Source organism: Phoxinus phoxinus (genome assembly GCF_949152265.1).
Source record: "Phoxinus phoxinus genome assembly, chromosome: 7".
Lineage (NCBI taxonomy): Eukaryota > Metazoa > Chordata > Actinopteri > Cypriniformes > Leuciscidae > Phoxinus > Phoxinus phoxinus.
Window position 1 is genome coordinate 20,135,438 of NC_136882.1, and position 19,706 is coordinate 20,155,143.

At 37.0% G+C, this 19,706-nt stretch overlaps 1 protein-coding gene across 4 annotated transcripts in view; it reads left to right on the top strand.

The window, feature by feature from the left end:
• Positions 1-19,706, top strand: part of dgkg (diacylglycerol kinase, gamma) — a 113,648-nt gene that overhangs the window by 48,868 nt on the left and 45,074 nt on the right. For all 4 annotated transcript variants that reach the window (XM_079618112.1, XM_079618110.1, XM_079618113.1 and 1 more), the window contains 14 exons: positions 2,332-2,592; positions 2,823-2,969; positions 4,387-4,436; positions 4,838-4,912; positions 5,006-5,125; positions 5,213-5,330; positions 5,494-5,582; positions 6,224-6,340; positions 6,971-7,069; positions 7,714-7,821; positions 7,921-7,994; positions 10,046-10,120; positions 14,464-14,549; positions 17,413-17,502. In XM_079618112.1, the coding sequence (XP_079474238.1) occupies positions 2,332-2,592; positions 2,823-2,969; positions 4,387-4,436; positions 4,838-4,912; positions 5,006-5,125; positions 5,213-5,330; positions 5,494-5,582; positions 6,224-6,340; positions 6,971-7,069; positions 7,714-7,821; positions 7,921-7,994; positions 10,046-10,120; positions 14,464-14,549; positions 17,413-17,502 (1,509 nt within the window). The remainder of the gene's footprint in view (positions 1-2,331; positions 2,593-2,822; positions 2,970-4,386; positions 4,437-4,837; positions 4,913-5,005; positions 5,126-5,212; positions 5,331-5,493; positions 5,583-6,223; positions 6,341-6,970; positions 7,070-7,713; positions 7,822-7,920; positions 7,995-10,045; positions 10,121-14,463; positions 14,550-17,412; positions 17,503-19,706) is intronic.

Below are 19,706 nucleotides of genomic sequence, written 5' to 3' on the forward strand. Positions count from 1 at the left end.
ATAGTACATTTCTCGTTATGAATTATAATTCCATTTGGTTCGTTGGGTCGGATTGCTTTCACACCTCAATCGAACCACCTCATTTAGACGATCTCGGAGCGATTGTTTTGGTGTGGATCCGAGTGTGATTTCCGTGTTCACATACTGTATGTCTAAACAAAGCGAACCAAGGGAGAAAACGCACCAGGTTCTGAAACAAACGCTCAGGTGTGAAAGCAACCTAAGAGCAAAGCAGATGAAGCTCAGCGAATACCTTTTATATATGCCCAGGGGATCGCAATTGTCTCTGTGGGTAAACTAAAAAAATTAACGATTTTACTAAATATATTTCTATTTATACAGTTGCAATCAAAATTATTCAACCTCCTTGACCTGCAAGAACATTCTACGACTGATCCCTGAACCAAGCTTCGGTAGATTTGGATGTGTACTTTGTGACGGCTGTCCTGCAGGAAAGTCCAGAGATCATCAAGCTTTAGTCTCTGTACCGAAGGCATCACAATCTTTGCCAAAATGGCTTGATACTTCAAATAATTCATGATGTCCTTCATACAGTCAAGATTTCCACTTCCTGCAACTGCAAAGCACCCCAAAACAAGTCTGGACAAGCTCCATGTTTGATCATGGACCATTTGACCACCTTTTTTGCACCAGACATACCGCCGATCCATGGGTCCAAAAAGTTCCAGTTTGATCTCATCACTCTATAAAACATTCTTCCAGAACTCTAAAGTCAGTGCAAAGTTAATATGTACATTGCATCATGTATGTAAGTTTATTTTTAACATATCTACTCATATCTTTAAATTCATAAAAGAATCCTGAAAAAAAATATCATAGTATCCACAAAAATATTAAGCAGCACAGTTTCTTATTAATAGTACTGCAGAATATGACAGTTTTTACTGTATTTTTCAACAAATAAATGAAGTCTTGTGTCAAATAAAAAAATGCTAACTTTCACTGCAAAATATGATCTCAATAAGAAGCTTTTTTTGGTATGCCACCAGATACACAGCTTCTTAGCAAAAAATCTCAGAGCCTATTCAAGTGGCCTCTGCATATCCCCATTGGAGGAACAATTAAATAAACTTACATTAAACATAGCATTTTTATAAGGGCAAATACAGGCTCCGATAAAACTAGGATGTTGTGGGAAAAGGACTTTGGGGAATAAATTCAGGCAACTGATTGGGAAGCTGTATGTGAGATGCCGTTCTATCTTGCCAACAACTCAGCCTGGGAAATGCAATTTAAAATTGTTCATCGTTTGCATGTGACTCCAGCCCAAAGACACAAAGTAAACCCCAAACTCCAACCTCTGTAATAAATGTAAAATCATCCACTGTTTCTGGAGATGCTCAAAAATACAACAATTCTGGACGGGCGTCCTAAGGGAACTTGAGAACATATTTCGCTGCTCATTACAAGGAGAAGACATGTTTGCCAAAGACATGTTTGCTTGGCATGAGCCAGGAACTTCAAGTCCAAATTCCAAGGGACCCGCCTTCTTCAAATCTTACTCCACTGTGCCCGCAAATGCATATGCTGGATTATAGACCAAGCCCCGTCAATAGCACAGTGGGTTAACACAGCCAAAGGCCTTATTCCATATTAAGCTTTTTCAACAGCATTAAAATACAAACCTTTTAAATTCTATAAAATATGGGACCCCTTCTTCACTTATCTTGGGGCGGGAGAGACACATTTGCTAGGGCTGGGAATACAGAACCTAGTGTGGAAGGACTGAATAACTACCTAATGGTGATGTAAATTATTGGTTTGCTTATTCTACTTTTTTTTCCCTCTCCCCTTTTTATGTGACAATTATTATTATTTTACATTTATTATATATATTGTGTGTGTGTGTGTGTGTGTGTGTGTGTGTGTGTGTGTGTGTGTGTGTGTGTGTGTGTGTGTGTGTGTGTGTGTGTGTGTGTGTGTGTGTGTGTGTGTGTGTGTGTGTGTGTGTGTGATAATGGATAATGTATTTGGTAATAATGTATGTTGATGTGTATTTTGTAGAGAATTCAAATGAATAGCCACCTGGGCAATATGTATTAGCTCAGATGCGCCAACTATGCTTAAACCCTGTCAATGTGAAAAGTTCCAATAAAAAAAAAAAAGCTAACTTCTTGATGAGTCATGATTTCTGTTGTGTTCATGCACAGGTTTTACACATAAATATGTTTCTACACACATTCATTGAATGAGACGCTATGTCATTATCCTTTTCTTTTGTATTACACTCTGTTGCTTCCTTTCTCATTTCAGATTATAACCTTCTTTCTCCTCTCTCTTTTTTTCCTGTACCATTTTTTTTTCTTGTAGGTATGAATGGAAAGAGTATTTTGAGTGCTATGAGCCGACATACACCAGATAACTCTGTAGGGATGACCCCAGGCTCAGGGGCCACCACGTCGCCCTGCTCGTCCCGCTCCTCCTCACAGAGATCAGGCACAGGGGGCCACACACCCAGAGGCCCCCACCGGTCACCCAGCATGCAGCCCAGACCCCCAGCGGGCAGCAGCAGCAGCAGTAGCAATGCTTTGGCTCTCTCCAAGACCACAAACTCCCCGCGCCTTTCCCCAGGTCAGAGTCGTGTACAAGGGAACAACCTTGATCTTTGCCACACTTTTTTTACACATTGGGAATAGTTTATGAAACAATATTGCCTGATCAGAATCATGTTTTGTTGACAGAAGTTCGTCAAAACTTGCACTACTTGTAAAACAAAATGCTCGTGCACACATATTTTCACTTATTTTGGCACATATTTTGATTAGTCATTACTAATAGACATATAATTGGCATCCTTCCAGAGCGTAATCAATCTGAGAATCGTACATCTCTCCGGAGGAGTCCTTCTCCACAAAATGGCTCTCCGTCGCCCCAAGTGGTCTTCCTTAAAGACATTGTGTGCTACTTGTCTCTGCTGGAGAGGGGGACGCCAGAGGACAAGCTTGAGTGTAAGTTGGAGTGGAAATTATTCAAACATGGTTTTCCTGTAAACTGTGTTTGGAAAATGTTTAGGATTATTTTTAAGACATTAGCATTTTCAAATGCTTATTTTCTCATATATATTCAAAATATGAATAGTTGATGTTAGGAGTATTTTCATGGTAAAGCTTTTATGTTCAAGTTAAAGCAAAAAGTTTTTCTTTGGTATGGTAGTTTATCAGGCGATTTTGATATCACTTCAACTTGTTTATTCCTTTAATCTCTTTATTTACATTAAGACAAAATATCCTAAGTAATTTCTATTTTTCCCAAAGAATATTTTAAGTAATTTTGCAAATTACTTCTTCTAAACCAATCATGCCAAACCACAGAAATCATATTATTAGTCACAAACGTGAAAAAGTCACCTAATACTTCTTGGCAGTTGTCACGAAATTAATTTATTTTCTCACAATACATATTTAAATGCAGCATAATAAGGTATATGGATCTTTGAAATGTTAAAGCAAAGTTCATTTCATTTCAGTGACTGTAGCCTTTGTGTCATCTTAATTTATAATGCTTACCACAGATCAAAGTAAAACCATCAAATAAGTTTGAACTGTTTTGTTAAAATTATAGCAAGATGTTTTTATATGTCTGTCTATGCTCACCAAGACTGGATTTATTTTATAAAAATCACAATAATATTATGACATTTTCAAATAATTAAAATGTAAAAAAATAAAAATAAATGTAAGATTCTGTTTTAATATATAAAATAACAAAATCTGTAATAGCAAATTACCCCAGTCTTAAGTTTCACATGATCCTTCAGAAATCATTCTAATATGCTGATTTGCTGCTCAAGAAGGGTTTCTTATTATTATCGATGCTGAAAACAGTATTTTTTGTGGAAAAGAATTCAGGATTCTTTAATAAATAGAAATTTCAAAAGATTAGCATTTATTTAATATAGAATCACTGTTTAATATTAATATTTTGTAACATTATAAATGCTTTTACTGTCAGTTTTGATCAAGTTAAAGTGTCCTTGGTGAATAAAATAATTAATTTCTTTAAAAAAAAAGCTATAAGTTACTTTTACATGTAGATACACCCAACCACACCTTTTTCAGTTCTGCTTTTTAATGCTGACTTCTGACCTAAACACTGTGAGAGTGACAGGAGGAGACTTTAGAATTTCTCACTCTCGCTTTCATTCCGTACAGGCTTATCTCCGCTCCTCTCCTTGTTTGCCATGTGTAGACAAGCTTTCTTTAGCATAGGAAGTTATTTCTGCCCAAAGCTAATCCTCACTAGCTGCCTCAGTCTGTCCATAGATAACCTGGGCTCCAGGTGCTAGCATGGGGTCTATACTTGACAAATGTTTTTCACACTACAAAAAGATTCAGTCTCTTATCTTTCTCATCTCTCACCCTAAAGTCATGTTCAGGCTGTACGACACAGATGGCAATGGCCTACTGGACAGTTCGGTAAGTCCTAAATCTCTGTTAAAATGTGTAATGGTGAAGTGTCCAGAATTTTAACTTGGTAAGATGTTGTTGACAAAGAGTTAATAATGCAATACACATTCAATTGTGGGATTAATACAGTTCGGAGTTTCCTTGTGTGATGTCATTGTGTTGGGTTGATAGTCATTTCTTTTGTATTATGTAATAGTATTATTATCCTCTCATTGATTCTGTTTCATTCATCTTTGCACTATCAGGCCTTGGTGATTCAGAGAGGGACTCATATATTATTGATCTTTTTGTTTGAAACTTTGAACTGATATTTAGAGGGAGCTGTAAATAACAGGATGCGTGAAAAGTGAATGTGAAACTTTATGCTTTATTGTCTATGATGTGTAAAGCAATCATATCTGTCAATTTAGGAGCTTGACCGTATAATAAATCAGATGGTCCATGTAGCCGAGTACCTGGAATGGGACTCTACAGAACTACGGCCGGTATGAATCAATTTAAACTTTATCACCAGGCCGTCCCATAATGCATAGTGAAATCCATATCTCATTGTCCCTTTTTAATGTCTAAAATGGTAGATTCTTAAGGAGATGATGGAGGAGATTGACTATGACCGGGATGGAACGGTCACATTAGAGGAGTGGATCAGAGGAGGAATGACCACCATACCACTTCTGGTCCTGCTGGGAATGGAGACGGTGAGGAAAAAAGTGTGAGTTGTAAAAAGTAAACAACACATAAAAATGTAGTTTCTCAATTCCTGTTTTTCTTTCGCATACGTACAGAATGTACAGGAAGATGGGCAGCACGTATGGAGACTAAAGCATTTCAACAAGCCAGCATACTGTAATTACTGCCACACAATGTTGTTAGGAGTACGAAAACAGGGCCTTTGCTGCTCAAGTGAGTATGTCTGTCCATCATTCTGTTTGCATGTCTGTCTGTCTGTCTAATATTGAAATTTGATGTCTAACCTGAAGGTGTGCAGTTTTTCATTTGAAATGTTTCCCTTCAGTCTCTCACTCTCCATCCCTCATAGTCCTGACTCCTGTCTTTTGTTTGGCAGTATGCAAGTACACAGTCCATGAGCGATGTGTGTCCAAAGACATTGTTCCTTGCATTAGCACCTACGCCAAGTCCCGCAGACACACCAATGTGAGTCCATAAACAACAACATACGCCTATAAATGAACACTTCACCACTCTGTTTAACCTGAATGGTTTTCTTCTTTTGAAGAATAGGGCCAGACACAATACATTCAGTAAATTTAATATAAAAAAAATATATATTTTATTTTTTAACTGTGAATCCAAGATTGATCTATTAGGAAACAAACACAGTGTTCAGATTTGTGTTATGATTATTTTATCCACTGACCACAGTCCAGTTCAGTTTCACCCAAGGCAACTTCCCAGACCCTTAACTCTTGGTTGAATCTCAAAGTAATGTTCTGTAGACATGTCAGGAAGGTTATGAGAACATCCTGTGTGTAACGGCTTTTTTAGTACTGAGAATTAGAGGGGAAAAGTGAGATCATGCAACGCTGTTTTAATAGTCTCTGACACCTCTTTAGAACTTAAACTCCCCATTCAGCAACTACCACAGAGATGGAAAATATACACTGAAAATGTTGTCATTATATTATGATTTCACAGAATGTGTTATGTGATGTGTTAAAGGCAATAAAATTGCATTGAACAGTTCAAGATAATACTTTCAGTGATGTTTAGATGGGCTGTTTGAATATTTCACAAATAATGACTTTCTCTTTTGTCTCTTTTCAATGCATCTCTAGGCTATGCAGCATGCTTGGATTGAGGGCAACTCCCCAACAAAATGTGATAAATGTCACCGCAGTATCAAGTGCTATCAAGGTCTAACAGGCCTTCACTGTGTTTGGTGTCAAATCACTGTGAGTGTAAACAGACATACTGTGACCAACAAGAAACTCTTGTTTTAGTAACATTTCTTGCAACCTTACTTCATTCATTTATTTATTTTTAAAGACTCTCACATAATTAGAATCCATCAATATAATTATTTATAATTTTTCATAAATGATTCTGCAATTTATTTTTCTACTGCAAGAGACATTGAGCAAACACAAAAAAGATTTGTGGTTTTGTCTATTTTATAAAAGCCATGTTTATGTAATACTTATTCACACCACTTGGTGGTGTTCTTCACTAAGTTTTCACAGCATTTGGTGGACGTGGCTGATATGTTTTAAAATAGCCTTTGTAATAAATATAAGTGTCAGCACTTAACACTCATCTAAAGGCTTTTTCTCTCCATAATGATTTTTATTATCACATTATATACTGCACCATCTCTCTCGAGTAGCTTTCCTGTCAGTTTCAACTCTAAAACTGTAACTAATTTAATGTCAAGTACAGATCCTGCTGTCCCCTTTGCTTCTAACATTTAATGTATTCTTACTTGTTTAAATTAGTGGGAACAAAAGATCCAGACCATTCCAGTCTGTTGATGTGTCTTTCTCCACCACTCCTCATCTATATTTGTATTTTGTATTGTTTTCTAGCTCCATAACAAGTGTGCGTCCAATGTGAAGCCTGAGTGTGATGGTGGACCGTTAAAAGATCACACACTCCTGCCCTCGTACATCTGCCCTGTTGTTCTGGTGAGTTATGTTTTTTTTCCACTGCACATTTATGATATGCTAAAATTCAAGAAGCACGGGACAACATTTTTTTATGGGTAGGTCGGAGTCCTCGACAAAATCTTCATGGGCCTCTTTCCCACTGGAAACAACGAGTAGTCTATAGTATAGAGAATACAAATACAGTTCCTGCGTGCTGCTGTAGTTTGCAAATAATTGTACAAAAAGCAATGTTTTGATCTAACACAGAGATGGTATGTCACACTTATATCACAAAATAATTGAAAATAATTTGACCTTTCATAACATTATACATGTCTTTACTGCCACTTTTGATGAATTTAATGCATCCTTGTTGAATAAAGGATTAATTTCTTTAAAAAAAACTTTTGAGAGGTAATGTATGTAATATATTTTTTATGTAAAACATATCGAAAAAGCCCTGCAGCACATAGAAAGATATTGAGACTTGACTTGGACGTTTAGAGACTTGTGAACATGTCTGGTCTAATGACCTTGTAGAACTACCTGTAGAAATGTTAAAACATCAGTTCTTTCTAAAATTAAAGAGAAATGCAATAAAGGGAGACAGATTCTTAAATTGCATTTGTCTTTCTCTCCATCTCTCTTTGTTGACGTCGACTGTAATGCCAATGTATCTGTAGGACCGTCAATGTGCTGTCAAAAGAGGTGAAGGAGAATCGTCCCCCAGTACCAGCCCTGAGGACACTGGCCAGTGTTTCAAGTTCACCGGGGACGGCCAGGCACTGCAGGTGAGCCGGCATCAGACACACTCAAATCTGTGCTGTACGTGTGTGTGTGTGTGTGTGTGTGTGTGTTTGTGACCTTTTTTCCTCCTTTCTGCCTTTAAGATCACCCCTCTGCCTGGAACACACCCCCTTCTCGTGCTGGTTAATCCTAAAAGTGGTGGTCGGCAGGGTGAGAGGTAAACATCTTAGAAACTCAAACTGTTGCGTCATCATTTTTCATATTCTGTACAGCAGTACAAGGTTGGAGAATGGTTTGCCTTACCATTTAAAGTCGGTCGAATCTGCATAGACATGTTTAACAAAAGTCCCACTCTTTTTCTTGCTTGCTGGCAGTGTCCTAAATACCATCAAAGCTTGCAGGAGACAGTAATGCTGTTTAAGGAGGAAGAATGTGGGTGTTGTTTCAGCTCTCACCACCCACTCAACGTCCTCCGAGAGACCAGTTTTGGGATTTTGTGCTGGCATCACCATAGCAACACAGTTTTAAATACCATTAATTGGCCGATTATCCTCCATTATTAGACATGTGCTCAAACAAAGACGTGATAACTGCCCTGGCCCCAAAAAAAGAAAGACCATTTTGGTGGTTCTTTGATGCAAACAAAGGAACAGAGTGGTCACCGTTGAATCATACTGTACTGAGTGTATTTTTCCACCATTTTCACCCCGAGCTGCGTATTGAAAGCTCATTGGTTGGGTTTGACATTTGTCTGCACTCTTTTGTTCTTTGCATAGGGAACAAATGAAGTCTTCAGTGTTGATAAGTGCTCAAATTATCACCCCACATAAAAGCATAGCTTGTGACGCACCTCAAAATAACAGCTCGGCTTATTTCTCTCTCTCTCTCTCTCTCTCTCTCTCTCTCTCTCTCTCTCTCTCTCTCTCTCTCTTCCTCTGTGTCTTTGCATACTAAAAGGAAAGAGTAGCTAACACAGTTAGAAGTGAAGGACATTGCAGAGTCCTCAATAATCATTTTATTACTTCAAGGTTATTAAGGAGCACTGCTGCAACAGTGTGCAATCCTTGTTTTCGTGCTTCTGTCTTTCTTGACTCCAATGATTCCCAGGATTGTGTAGATTTTTTTTCATAATGGAATGGAACGTTTTAAGAATATCTTTCCTCCATATGTGTGTCTATCTGGGTCTTTTCAAGGAATAGTTCAACCAAAATAGGACATTCTGTCATCATTTACTCATCCTCATGTTGTTCCAACATTAGAGCTGCAACTAACAAACTGTTGATTATTTATTTGATCAACTGGGTGTCACGGGTTGAGTTATGTAAACGCACATGACCACGAAGATGAAGGTAGTAGACAGTCTTTAATAAATCCACAGGTAGATCCATACAAGGAGAACAGCAAACTTTACAATAGACGAGATTTACGGATTGTCATGACACGAATATGCTAATCAATGACTTGAAGATATTTAAATCCACATAAGCTACATAAATTCATCAACTAACCATTTAGAAATGTCCTGTTGCATTCTACATGTTGTCAGTTCTTCTTGAGTCTCTCCATCATTCCGGTTTGAACATAAAAGGCTAAAAGTTGTTGAAATTTTCAGTGCATGTCTGTGTGAGGTAAAAGGACACAAGCTGTTGAAGTTCCGCCCACTGTGGAGCTCATTTGCATTTAAAGGAACAGACATAAAACGACGCGTTTTTGCTCACCCTCAAAAAGTGACAACTTTAACATGCTGTATAAAAATATCCGGGTATTTTGAGCTAAAACTTCACATATACACTCTAGGGACATCAAATACATGATTATTTAGATTATTCAGACCTTTTGTGTGAATCACATCAATGATTCTTTGAAAAGAAATCTTTTCTTTCGAACATTGTCATTCTCTCATGAATTCTTATGAAGGTGCCAAAGATAGCTTGGATGGATGTCAAGATCTATACTTAATACATTTTATGACATTTTATAGTAATTTTTTGTGCTTTTGGAGCACAAACTCAATGTCCTTACTCATTGATTTTGTACAGAGTCGCCAGGATATTCTTCAAAAATTCAACTTTAGTGTTTGATGAAAGAAAGTTTGAGTTTGGAAAGACATTGGAATGGTTGGTAAATGATGACAGCATTTTTATTTTTGGTTGAATTACCACTTTAAGCCTTTAATCATAATGGAAAGTTCAGAGTGATTATATGTTTAAAAATGTCATTCCTCTATGTGTCTTTGAATGCTTTTCTGTCCTCGTTTGTCTTTATCAGGGTGCTGCGGAAATTCCAGTATCTGCTTAACCCCAGACAGGTGTACAGTCTGGAACGAGGAGGACCCATGGCAGGGTAAGACAACTAAAAGCCACCATCAAATTTCAATTTTGCTCAAAAACTGTTTGACATTCTCACTGTTGTTTTGTTCTGGCATGGCTCCCTCTCGCTCTTATCCTTTTGCTTCTACTAACCTGCAATAAAGCGAGCCAACCTGCAATCAACTAGTCTGAGAGAGGAACCACTCACAAAGCGAAGCTGACTTTGAGAGACCTACAAGACATTTACTACGACTCAAGCAGCCCCCTGCTGTGTAAATACATTCATTTAAGTGATAAATGCACTTCTGAGCATTTCACATCGTCAGTCACATCGAGGCTTCCTCTTTAAGCAAATATATATTGTACTAAATCCTCTTCGCCCGTACACCCCACCTGATTTGGACCAGCTCAGGGTCGTCCAAATCAGTTTATAATTGTAGCATAGCAGTGGAATCTACCTACTAACATTTTGGCACATACTCCGTCCACGCCATGTCTGATCTTAGCTAACTGATGTGATTGCTTACGAAGAAACATTTTAGTTTCTCAGAGCTTAATATTGGTTTGTCCTCAAATTTCCTAGGAAAAATAAACACTAATGAGACCATTGTAAGAATACAGAACAGTATTATTTTAGTATTGTGTATGTGTGATCATAGTATTTTTTGTATTTATATAGTATTTTAGTAAAAGCTATTTTGAAATAGCTTTTATTTTTGATTTTATTTAATGATTTTAGTACTTGAATTTACACAGTTGCCCAGGCAGAATTTCTAATTTCTGTTCTGTTTAAAAAAATTTAAAAAATATATATATAATTTTTTTATTTAAGCTTTATTTAAATTATTTACCGAATTTTTTTTTTTTTATAGTTTTAATGTTAGTTAACAATAACAACACTGATATATAGCAATACATTTAATGCAGATAGCATAGTTTCGATCATTTGTCCATGAAATAACTTTTTGACAAAAGTTTGACAAGAAATCATTTTTACATCTTACTCCAGCCTAAGATGGTTTCTGATCTGTTAGCTGGTTTTAGAGAGGTTTTGGCTGGGTTTAGCCAAGCTTTTAGGTGGGTGACCAGCATAAACCAGTTAAGACATGCAAACCAGCTTAGGCTTAAAGGATGTTTGTATTCATGTTGAAATCTCAAAACCTGCCAATCTGAGCATATTTGAGACATTCAGATCTCTTATGGAGTCTTTTTCTCAAGAGAAACATCTGAGAATCAGAAGACTCTATTTGTTTTCCGTTTAATCCATTTGCTGTCTAGAAGAAACTATTTAGATATCGAGGAGATTTAGTTTTTTTTTTTACTTCCACTGTATTGTGCTCTTAACACAGGTACACATATTGTAAACCCACTCAAAGCACACAAGTACATTCTGTTCAGCACCCTGCGGTTGTGCAACAGTGATTTTCCTACAGAGAGAGAGAGAGAGAGAGAGAGAGAGAAAGTACAGAACAAAAGCAATGGTCGTTCCACAGGAAAGCAGGCTAACCTTTCGTCCCAGATCCCCCTCCCACCACGAAATGTTCTGTAGTCACGACTGGAGCGCTACTCATCATGAGACCATTCAGAGAAAAAGAGAGAAGGGGATTGAAGACTGTATGACGTTGATGATTTCACTCATGGATAACTCGTATGATCATATATCAAATTCTCTTTCTTAAGCACTTAGCTAATTCACAAGCATATAGTTCAAAGGGTTGGCAGCCTTTTTTGATGTGATATTTTTTTAATCTTGTTAATGACTGCTATTGTTAGTAATAACAGCTCCTCTTTAATACAAAAAAGAGAGAGAACTAGCTACCAAAATGCAGGCCAAACATTTATATTATATTTGAATAGTAGTAAACATATCCATTATTTGTATTTCATTTAGATTGAGGCCCTTTATTTTAAAATAAATCTACAAAATGTTCTATACTGCTCTTACATTTTTACTTTACCTTTCTAATATTCTAATGCACTTGTGAGATTTGGTATTACGCCAAAGAGATCTCTTACTCAAAAAAATATTTACTGACCTCTGTCATTATTTACTCACCTTCATGTCGTTCCAAACCTCTATGACTTTTTTTTTCTTCTTCTGTGGGAACACAAAATTAGTTATTTTGAAAAATGTGTCCATACAATGGAACTCCGTGGTCAACAAAATGGTTTTGTTACCAACATTCTTCTAAATATCTTCTTTTGTGTCCCACAGAAGAAAGTAAGTCACACACAACACGAGTGTGAGTAAATTATGAGATCTTTTCTTTTTGAGTGAACTATCGATTTAATGTTGTATCCTTTATGGTCAGTTGATTGTGTCTCTCTGGATATACGTAAGTGTCTGCAAAATTAATAAATGGAAATGTTATGTGTATCATCAGTACAGCTTCACTATTACACTCTAGATTGATTGTTTTGTTTCAGATATTTCAGAACAAACGCCTTTGAATTGACTTCACTGATCTTTCTTTTCAATCTCTTGCTCATTTCATTGTGAAATATCCAAACGGATGATTGACACTCAGGGGTCTGAGTGGATATCAAAAGATGGAGAGATGAAAAAAGACAAGTGTGCTCTTTTGCTAACTGTCTCCGCTGAAAAGGCCGCTCTTATAGCATATAAAACACACAGCTTTCTCAAGTGTCTTGTCTTTTGCCATGTCATTGGATACGGAATTGTTTACGCAACCCCCATCTCTACAACAGCAACATTGCCATTTTAAACAGACTGGCTCTGGTACATTACAAATGTATCTGGAGCAGAGCTCATTTAGTCAGGCTGAAACATGATTCCAGCTCAAGCCTGTCCAGAACCACAGCCATGTTCCACTTGTGTTACTCGCCCATTCAACTTCAGTGGACACCCATGTTGTGGACGTTGTTGTTGACATAGTTTGAGCATTTCTGTGGCACTACAGCAACCAACCTGAGAAGGTACAAAAAAAAAACAGAACCGCTTGAATCCAATTGACTGCATTGTCATTGTAAATGTAGTGGCACATTTACTCGTCTGTTTCGCTCTCGTCCTGCATACATAAAACATGCTGCATTGTCAGAGCCCATCAAAAGAGGTTACACAATATTAATATTTCAGACAGTTGTGTGACTGCTCTGCTGGTGTATTACGCTCAGGTCTATAGCAGATCCCACATGTGCCTGTTTGCAGGATATGTCCTGGACTCACCCTCGTGCTGCAGTACATGCTTCTGACCAGCAGAGGGTGGTGTCTTCTTCAGCCTCTGTTCCCCTCTATTATACTTGCCTCTGAATGTTCAGCGAAGAAATGGAGGTCAAGTGTTTATAGATAAAATAAGTGATAGCATTTTGACGACTTTCCAAAAGAGGGAAAAAATATCGAGAGATTGATTACAGCAGTCAGAAGAGAGAATGATGTCAAATTTGCAGTTAAATTAGAAACACACTCTTCTAAAAAAAAGTTAATTACTTTTTCCCCATTTACTGCCAAGGTAATATAACACAAAGTATAGCATTATAAATGTGCATTACATTTTTTTAAATTAAAATATTAAAAACTTTACTATATTTGCAATAACGATAACTGTGCAAACATAGACATAGTCTGTGAAAAGGGTCCATAATGATTTCTGAAGGATCTTGTGACTGAAGACAAATTCAGGTTTTCTATTAGAGAAATAAATTGTATTTAAAAATGTATTAAAATAGTACATGCATTATTAGTTTATTTAAACATGTTGGTAACACTTTTGTCTAGTTTAGGGTCCAATTCTCACTATTAACTATTTGTTTATTAGCATGACATTGTCTTTTTACTGTATAAAGCACACATTAATACCTTATTCTGCATGACCATATTCTTCATCCCCTACCCAATAACTAAACTTAACAACCACCTTACTAACTATTAATAAGCAGTACATTTTTTTGAGCCAAAGTCGTAGTTAATAGTTAATATTGAGAATTGGACCCTAATCTAAGCAAAATGTGTAATGTTTAATATATTTGACTGTGCAGTTTGTCTTCTGTTTCTGATCTGTGACATAAATTGAATTTCATTTATTTTTTTGTCGGTAGTAGTGAGAAATCGAGAAGCTTTATTAATTCAGTGCTTTGCTCACAGCTTAAGGCCACTTCACTGACAAATAAAGAGTGAGCAAATTTTGGATCAAATGTAAGACTGGCTTCACAGTCAAAAAAGGCTTCAGTTGAGATTAAAAGCAAGAGATGTTTTGGAGGCTCAATGGGTTTGAGTTCCAGAGATTTGCTCCCATGACACTGAATGGGAAAAACATAAAATCTTCTATAACATCCTTCAGATCAAACATGCATTGAACAGTAAACTGTGAATAGCCACTGGGGAATGCTGATCATTCTCATTGTTTTTATGTCTCCCAGGCTCAACTTTTTTCGAGACGTGCCTGATTTCCGTGTGCTGGCCTGTGGAGGCGATGGATCAGTGGGGTGGATTTTGGACTGCATTGGTGAGTACGCATCATTAGTGCTTTCCAGAGCTGTAATAATTAACATGGTTACATGGACTTAATAGACCATCTGACTAATGTAGCAGTAACACTGTACATGTACACAACAGTAAGCTTGCATTGGGACTTTACACTGACAGCATTTCAGCTGTTCTGTAGAGAAAATAAAGTGATTTCTGGTTTACTAAATATCACTTTTATCTTTCAAGATTAGTCTTTGATGATGGGACCAAAGAAAAGCTTTCATTTGAGGAGCTTTGTATTATCGTGCAGTTTGGATTTAAAAACGGCTTGAAATAAACCTTGGCTCCCTATACAGTAGAAAGGTGATTTTTTTTTTAAATTGGTGCTACTGACTAGAGAAAGCAGAGAAAAAAGGCTGTTGTCTTTCCTTTTGCCAAATAGGGTCAACACCCATTATGCACTAGGCATGTTGCCGACCAAGGCCAGTCCCACCAGTCTGCCATGCTTGACCAGAGTCAAATACCGCCTTGTTTTAGTAGGAAATACTCCTTAGCAAACTTTTAGTCATAATGGTGTCGACTTGTATTGTTCCCATGTGCAAGGATTCAAAGTGAAGTGAAATTTCCAGTGAAGTATTCATCGCAGTGGCTAAATGCTGCAAAGAATCGTAAATATGGAGAGAACACCGTGACAGAAAACCTGAAAAAAGCTTGTGTTTGTAGTCAACATTTCAAACTGGATTACCATGAACCTCCACAAAAAACTGCTGACAAATAAAAGTACATTTCTCAGTCTAAACACAATAAGTTTGTTACACTTTAATTGATGAACTTTACACTGTATTTGAACTGAATTGAACTGACCCAAATATCACCATTGTCTTTTTGGAGCTGCTTTACAGCAGAATTTGACTTTTATTTGATAACGTTTGCATCATTGATTCTGTCATTTCCTCTTCATTACTGTTTGAAACAATCTGTATTGTATAAAGCGCTTTATAAATAAAGGTGATTTGATTGCCCTTAAAATGTGCTGCTATATTGCATCTGCATTTCCCCTGGGATATCAATAAAGCATGTCGACCAACTCAGCTACAAACATTTGAACATTAGGACGTCCTTCCATGCGGTACTTGACACAAGACTGGCTCTTATTTAAGGCACATATAATCATGACGTTTAACCATCAGAAAGATCAGAAAGACAAATCATTGTTTCTAGGAAGAGCATTGACTCATCTGTGACCTCTTTCATATGAGTGAATGCAGGATAACAGTGGAGATATAATGGCCTGTCTTTCCCCCTCCTAACAGCCGTATTGATGTTAATGGATGAGCGCTGGAGAGGAACCTTGTGTGGGCGGTGGTAGATATCGCCGCTAAGTGCTGATTTAGAATCAGCTTGGTCTCCAAACCTTTGGCTTGAAATTGCAATTGGCTGATGGTACTGAAACCCTAACTCAGATCAGAAGCGATGTGCTCTTCATCGCTTTAGAGAATCTTTAGGCTGGCAAATTGAGGCTGACAGGGACACACGTGGGAGATTGTCCTTCTAACTGCCCTAAAGTGATGATTTAGGAGCAGCTTTTGAATGAGAGCCGCTCTGCGATCAGTCCTTGCTTGTTGTTCACCCACACGAGTTTGACTGGTATTATAAAATGTCTGCTGCTGACGATTACTCAGAGAGCCCCTGCGGTTAGGCAGTACATCGCACCATACGGACCAGCACCAAAAACAACGTCCCCGCGGCCCCTTTGCACAAAGCAATGAGCCACACAGGGACCATCAGCGTGAGGACAGAAAGATGCAGGTCATCATTGACTCTCTTCTGCGGATAGCACACACTGTTCTGTGTGTCTCATAACAAGAGAAACAAACAAATCTAATGTGTGAATTATTGTAAGGATATTACATGGGGATGATACACATGGATGAATGAAGAAGACATTATCCAGTGCTGTATACCTAACTTCAATGTTAGTGCATGGTATTTTTCTAGGCCTTGTTACTAGAGCTGTGGAATATAATTGTTTTTACGATGCATTGCGATGCTGATGTGAACGATTCTGCATCGATGCATAAAAATAAAAATAGGCCTATAATAAATGCGCTGTTTTATTGTAAAGTAGGCTACTCTTATTATATATAAATAAAGCACTTGCATCTCAGTTTTCATGAACAGAACATGCATGAGTGTGAAAATAAAGTGCAGGGCGTGCTTGATGTTAAACCGTTATGAATGGATTTCAATGCGTTACTCCCGCTGACTGACACACACCCGAAGTGAGCGCACAGAAAGCCGCCTGCAATCCCGAATTTAGTTCTCTTTAGTGGCGCATAATATAGTAATTATTATTAAAGAAAGAATTGGAGGTAAAGATCCATCGTGATGCCTCTGGAATCGATTTATAACCGAATTGTTACCCTCTGAATCGTAATTGATTGTGAGGCAAGTTAAGATGCACACCTCTACTTGTTACATATTGTTTAAAAAAGTGTAATTTTTAAAGCCTGGCCAATAATAACATATTGTTCCATATTAATGTAATTTAGCCTACTAGTCAAAATGAGTCAGTAAGATTTTTATTTAAAAAAAAACTAATACTTTGATTCAGCCAGGATGCATTAAATTGTAACAGTGAATGCATTTATACTGTAATGTTACAAAAGATTTATATTTGAAATAAATGCAGATCCTTTGAACTTTCTATTCATCTATAAATCCTTAGATACATTTTTACTGTATTTTGATCAAATAAGTGAAGCCTTGATGAGCATAAAACACAAAAACTTAAATTTTAAGTGGTAGTGTACATGCGTGCAAATCCATTAAATAAAATCATATTTGATGTACTAGTTAAAAATGCAGCAGCTTTAACAGCTCTCTTTGTTCCTCAACAGATAAGGCCAGTTTTTCCCGGCATCCTCCTGTTGCGATCCTGCCGCTGGGGACTGGGAATGACCTCGCTCGCTGCCTGCGCTGGGGTGGAGGTGAGGAAAAAACTAGAGACTGTCCAAAAGTTGCAGGGAATTTACTTAAGGCCTTTGAAATGAAACTTAAAGGGCTTTCCTTCACAGAACCACTCGAGTTGAGATTAGGCTTTGAATTCTTTGAATCTAAATGCAATCCTGTATAAACCCTTCAAAAGGATTTTAAAACTTTTAAACATTTCCACACTCAACCCTGAACAGAAGGTCAGACTGTAATAATCAAACTTCATCATAGTTCATTGAATGCTCCAGTCACATGAATGAGATAGCAGGATTTGTTGAGACCACACTTGCTTTCAGGATTTTCCTTCTGTGATCTTCATCACACAGATGACCGCGACAAGCACTTGCCCAGTTAGTTAAGCCAGTTGAGTGTACACTTAAAGGGCTAGTTCAACCAAAGATCAAAATTCTGTCATCATGTATCAGCACAAAAGAAGAACTTTTGAATAATGTGCTGACACCACAAAAATAGTCTGTGTGCTACTACTAACAGACCAGTGTGTTAGTGGGATTGACAGATCAGTCAGATTTAAAAACAACTCATTCAGGCCAGTTTTGTCAACCTAATAAATTCATTCATTAAAAAGATCCAACCCAAAATAACCATTTGTTTACAAACCGGACATCATTACTTCATGAGCTCTCTAGTCTAGAAGACGGTGGATGTCAACATTATCAGTGAATACTGACTCGTATTGCTCTGTTCATCCCATAAAGCTGTCATATGGCTTCTGAAGATTAAGAATATAGCGCTTGACTTGTTTTTATGTTGCTTTAAAACTTTTGAACATTCCTTATTCATTGTAGTATCCAGTACATTATTTTTCCCATAGAATCCACAAGAAGGTTTGGAACATGAGGTTGAATAAATAATAAATAGCAGGATTTTTATTTTTGTGAAAACTTTCCCTTAAAGAGGCTGTGCTATTTTAGAAGCATGTACTATTATATTGTTTTATATTGTATTATATTGTTAATAATTTGAATTAGCTTTTTTTTTTCATTTTCATTTTAATTTCAGTTTTAGTTTGATGTATTTTGTCATTTTTATTATTATTTTTTTTATATTATTTCTGTTTAGCTTTATTTTTATTTCAGATTTAGTTTTAAGAATTGTACTACTTAAACTTGTTTATTTAAACAAAAAATTGCCAATGCAACATTTCTAATTTTCGTTTAAGGTTTTTAAGTTTAAGTTTCTCTATTAACATGTATGTTTCATTTTATTTCAGTTTTAGTTACCGAAAAACATTTATAATTTTAATTTTAGTTAACAATTGCAACACTGTTAACAATTGTTAACAAATAAATTTAGTTACAGTCATTTCTAACAAGAGATTAATAAACTGTGCTTTGAGTATACAGTATATAGACTTTCCAATCACTTGCCTGCACTAATACATTCCCGTGTGATTGCATGTCTACTTGTTTCGATATTTGGTATTTATTCAGTAGGTTATGATGGAATGATATGCATCAGTGAGCCTGCGTCTGCTTGTAAGACAGGTGTGGATGGCCTTGTAGAGGCTGCTGAATTAATTGCCCTCGTATCAGTGTTTCCTGTGTGTGCATGTGTGCGGTTTATTCCAGCGGGTAAGGTTTTGCATGAATGTATTCTTAAATGTATTTTGGCTGGTAGGCTGTTTTTTCTCTCCATGTGAGTTGATTGACTTTGAAAGGTGTATCACCTGTAGTCAGTGAAGAGGTGCCATGTGAGCGTATGTTCGTGTAACGTATGACTGGAAGTGTCTGCATGACTGGTCCAGAAAGGCAGAGTGAGCACCTGGGTGTCTTCACACATGTTATATTTTGCTCCTTGGGTTGCCAGTCGGGAGTCAATATCCCCACATGGCTCACAGCATGATGGCCTCATTAAGAGATGGCCCCTCTATGATCGTGATGTAACAAGAAGCCTCTGTATCCTTCCTATTACAATTGGGAAGTAATTGCAGTTCATTCACCTCAGGTATCCTCTCGAAGGATCCCTTCATGTCAGTTAGAAGGGTTGCCAAGCACTGAACAAATCTTCTCAGGTCGTGGTGTTCAACCCCTTGGTGATATAATTAATAGATACTTTTAAAAAATATGTATATTTATTTACTCATCCTCATGTTCTAATTTCTCAACACAATTAGAATGTATTAGTTGCTCTTTTTGCATGCAATTACAATGAATGGACCTTCTAAATGGACCTAAAGCAC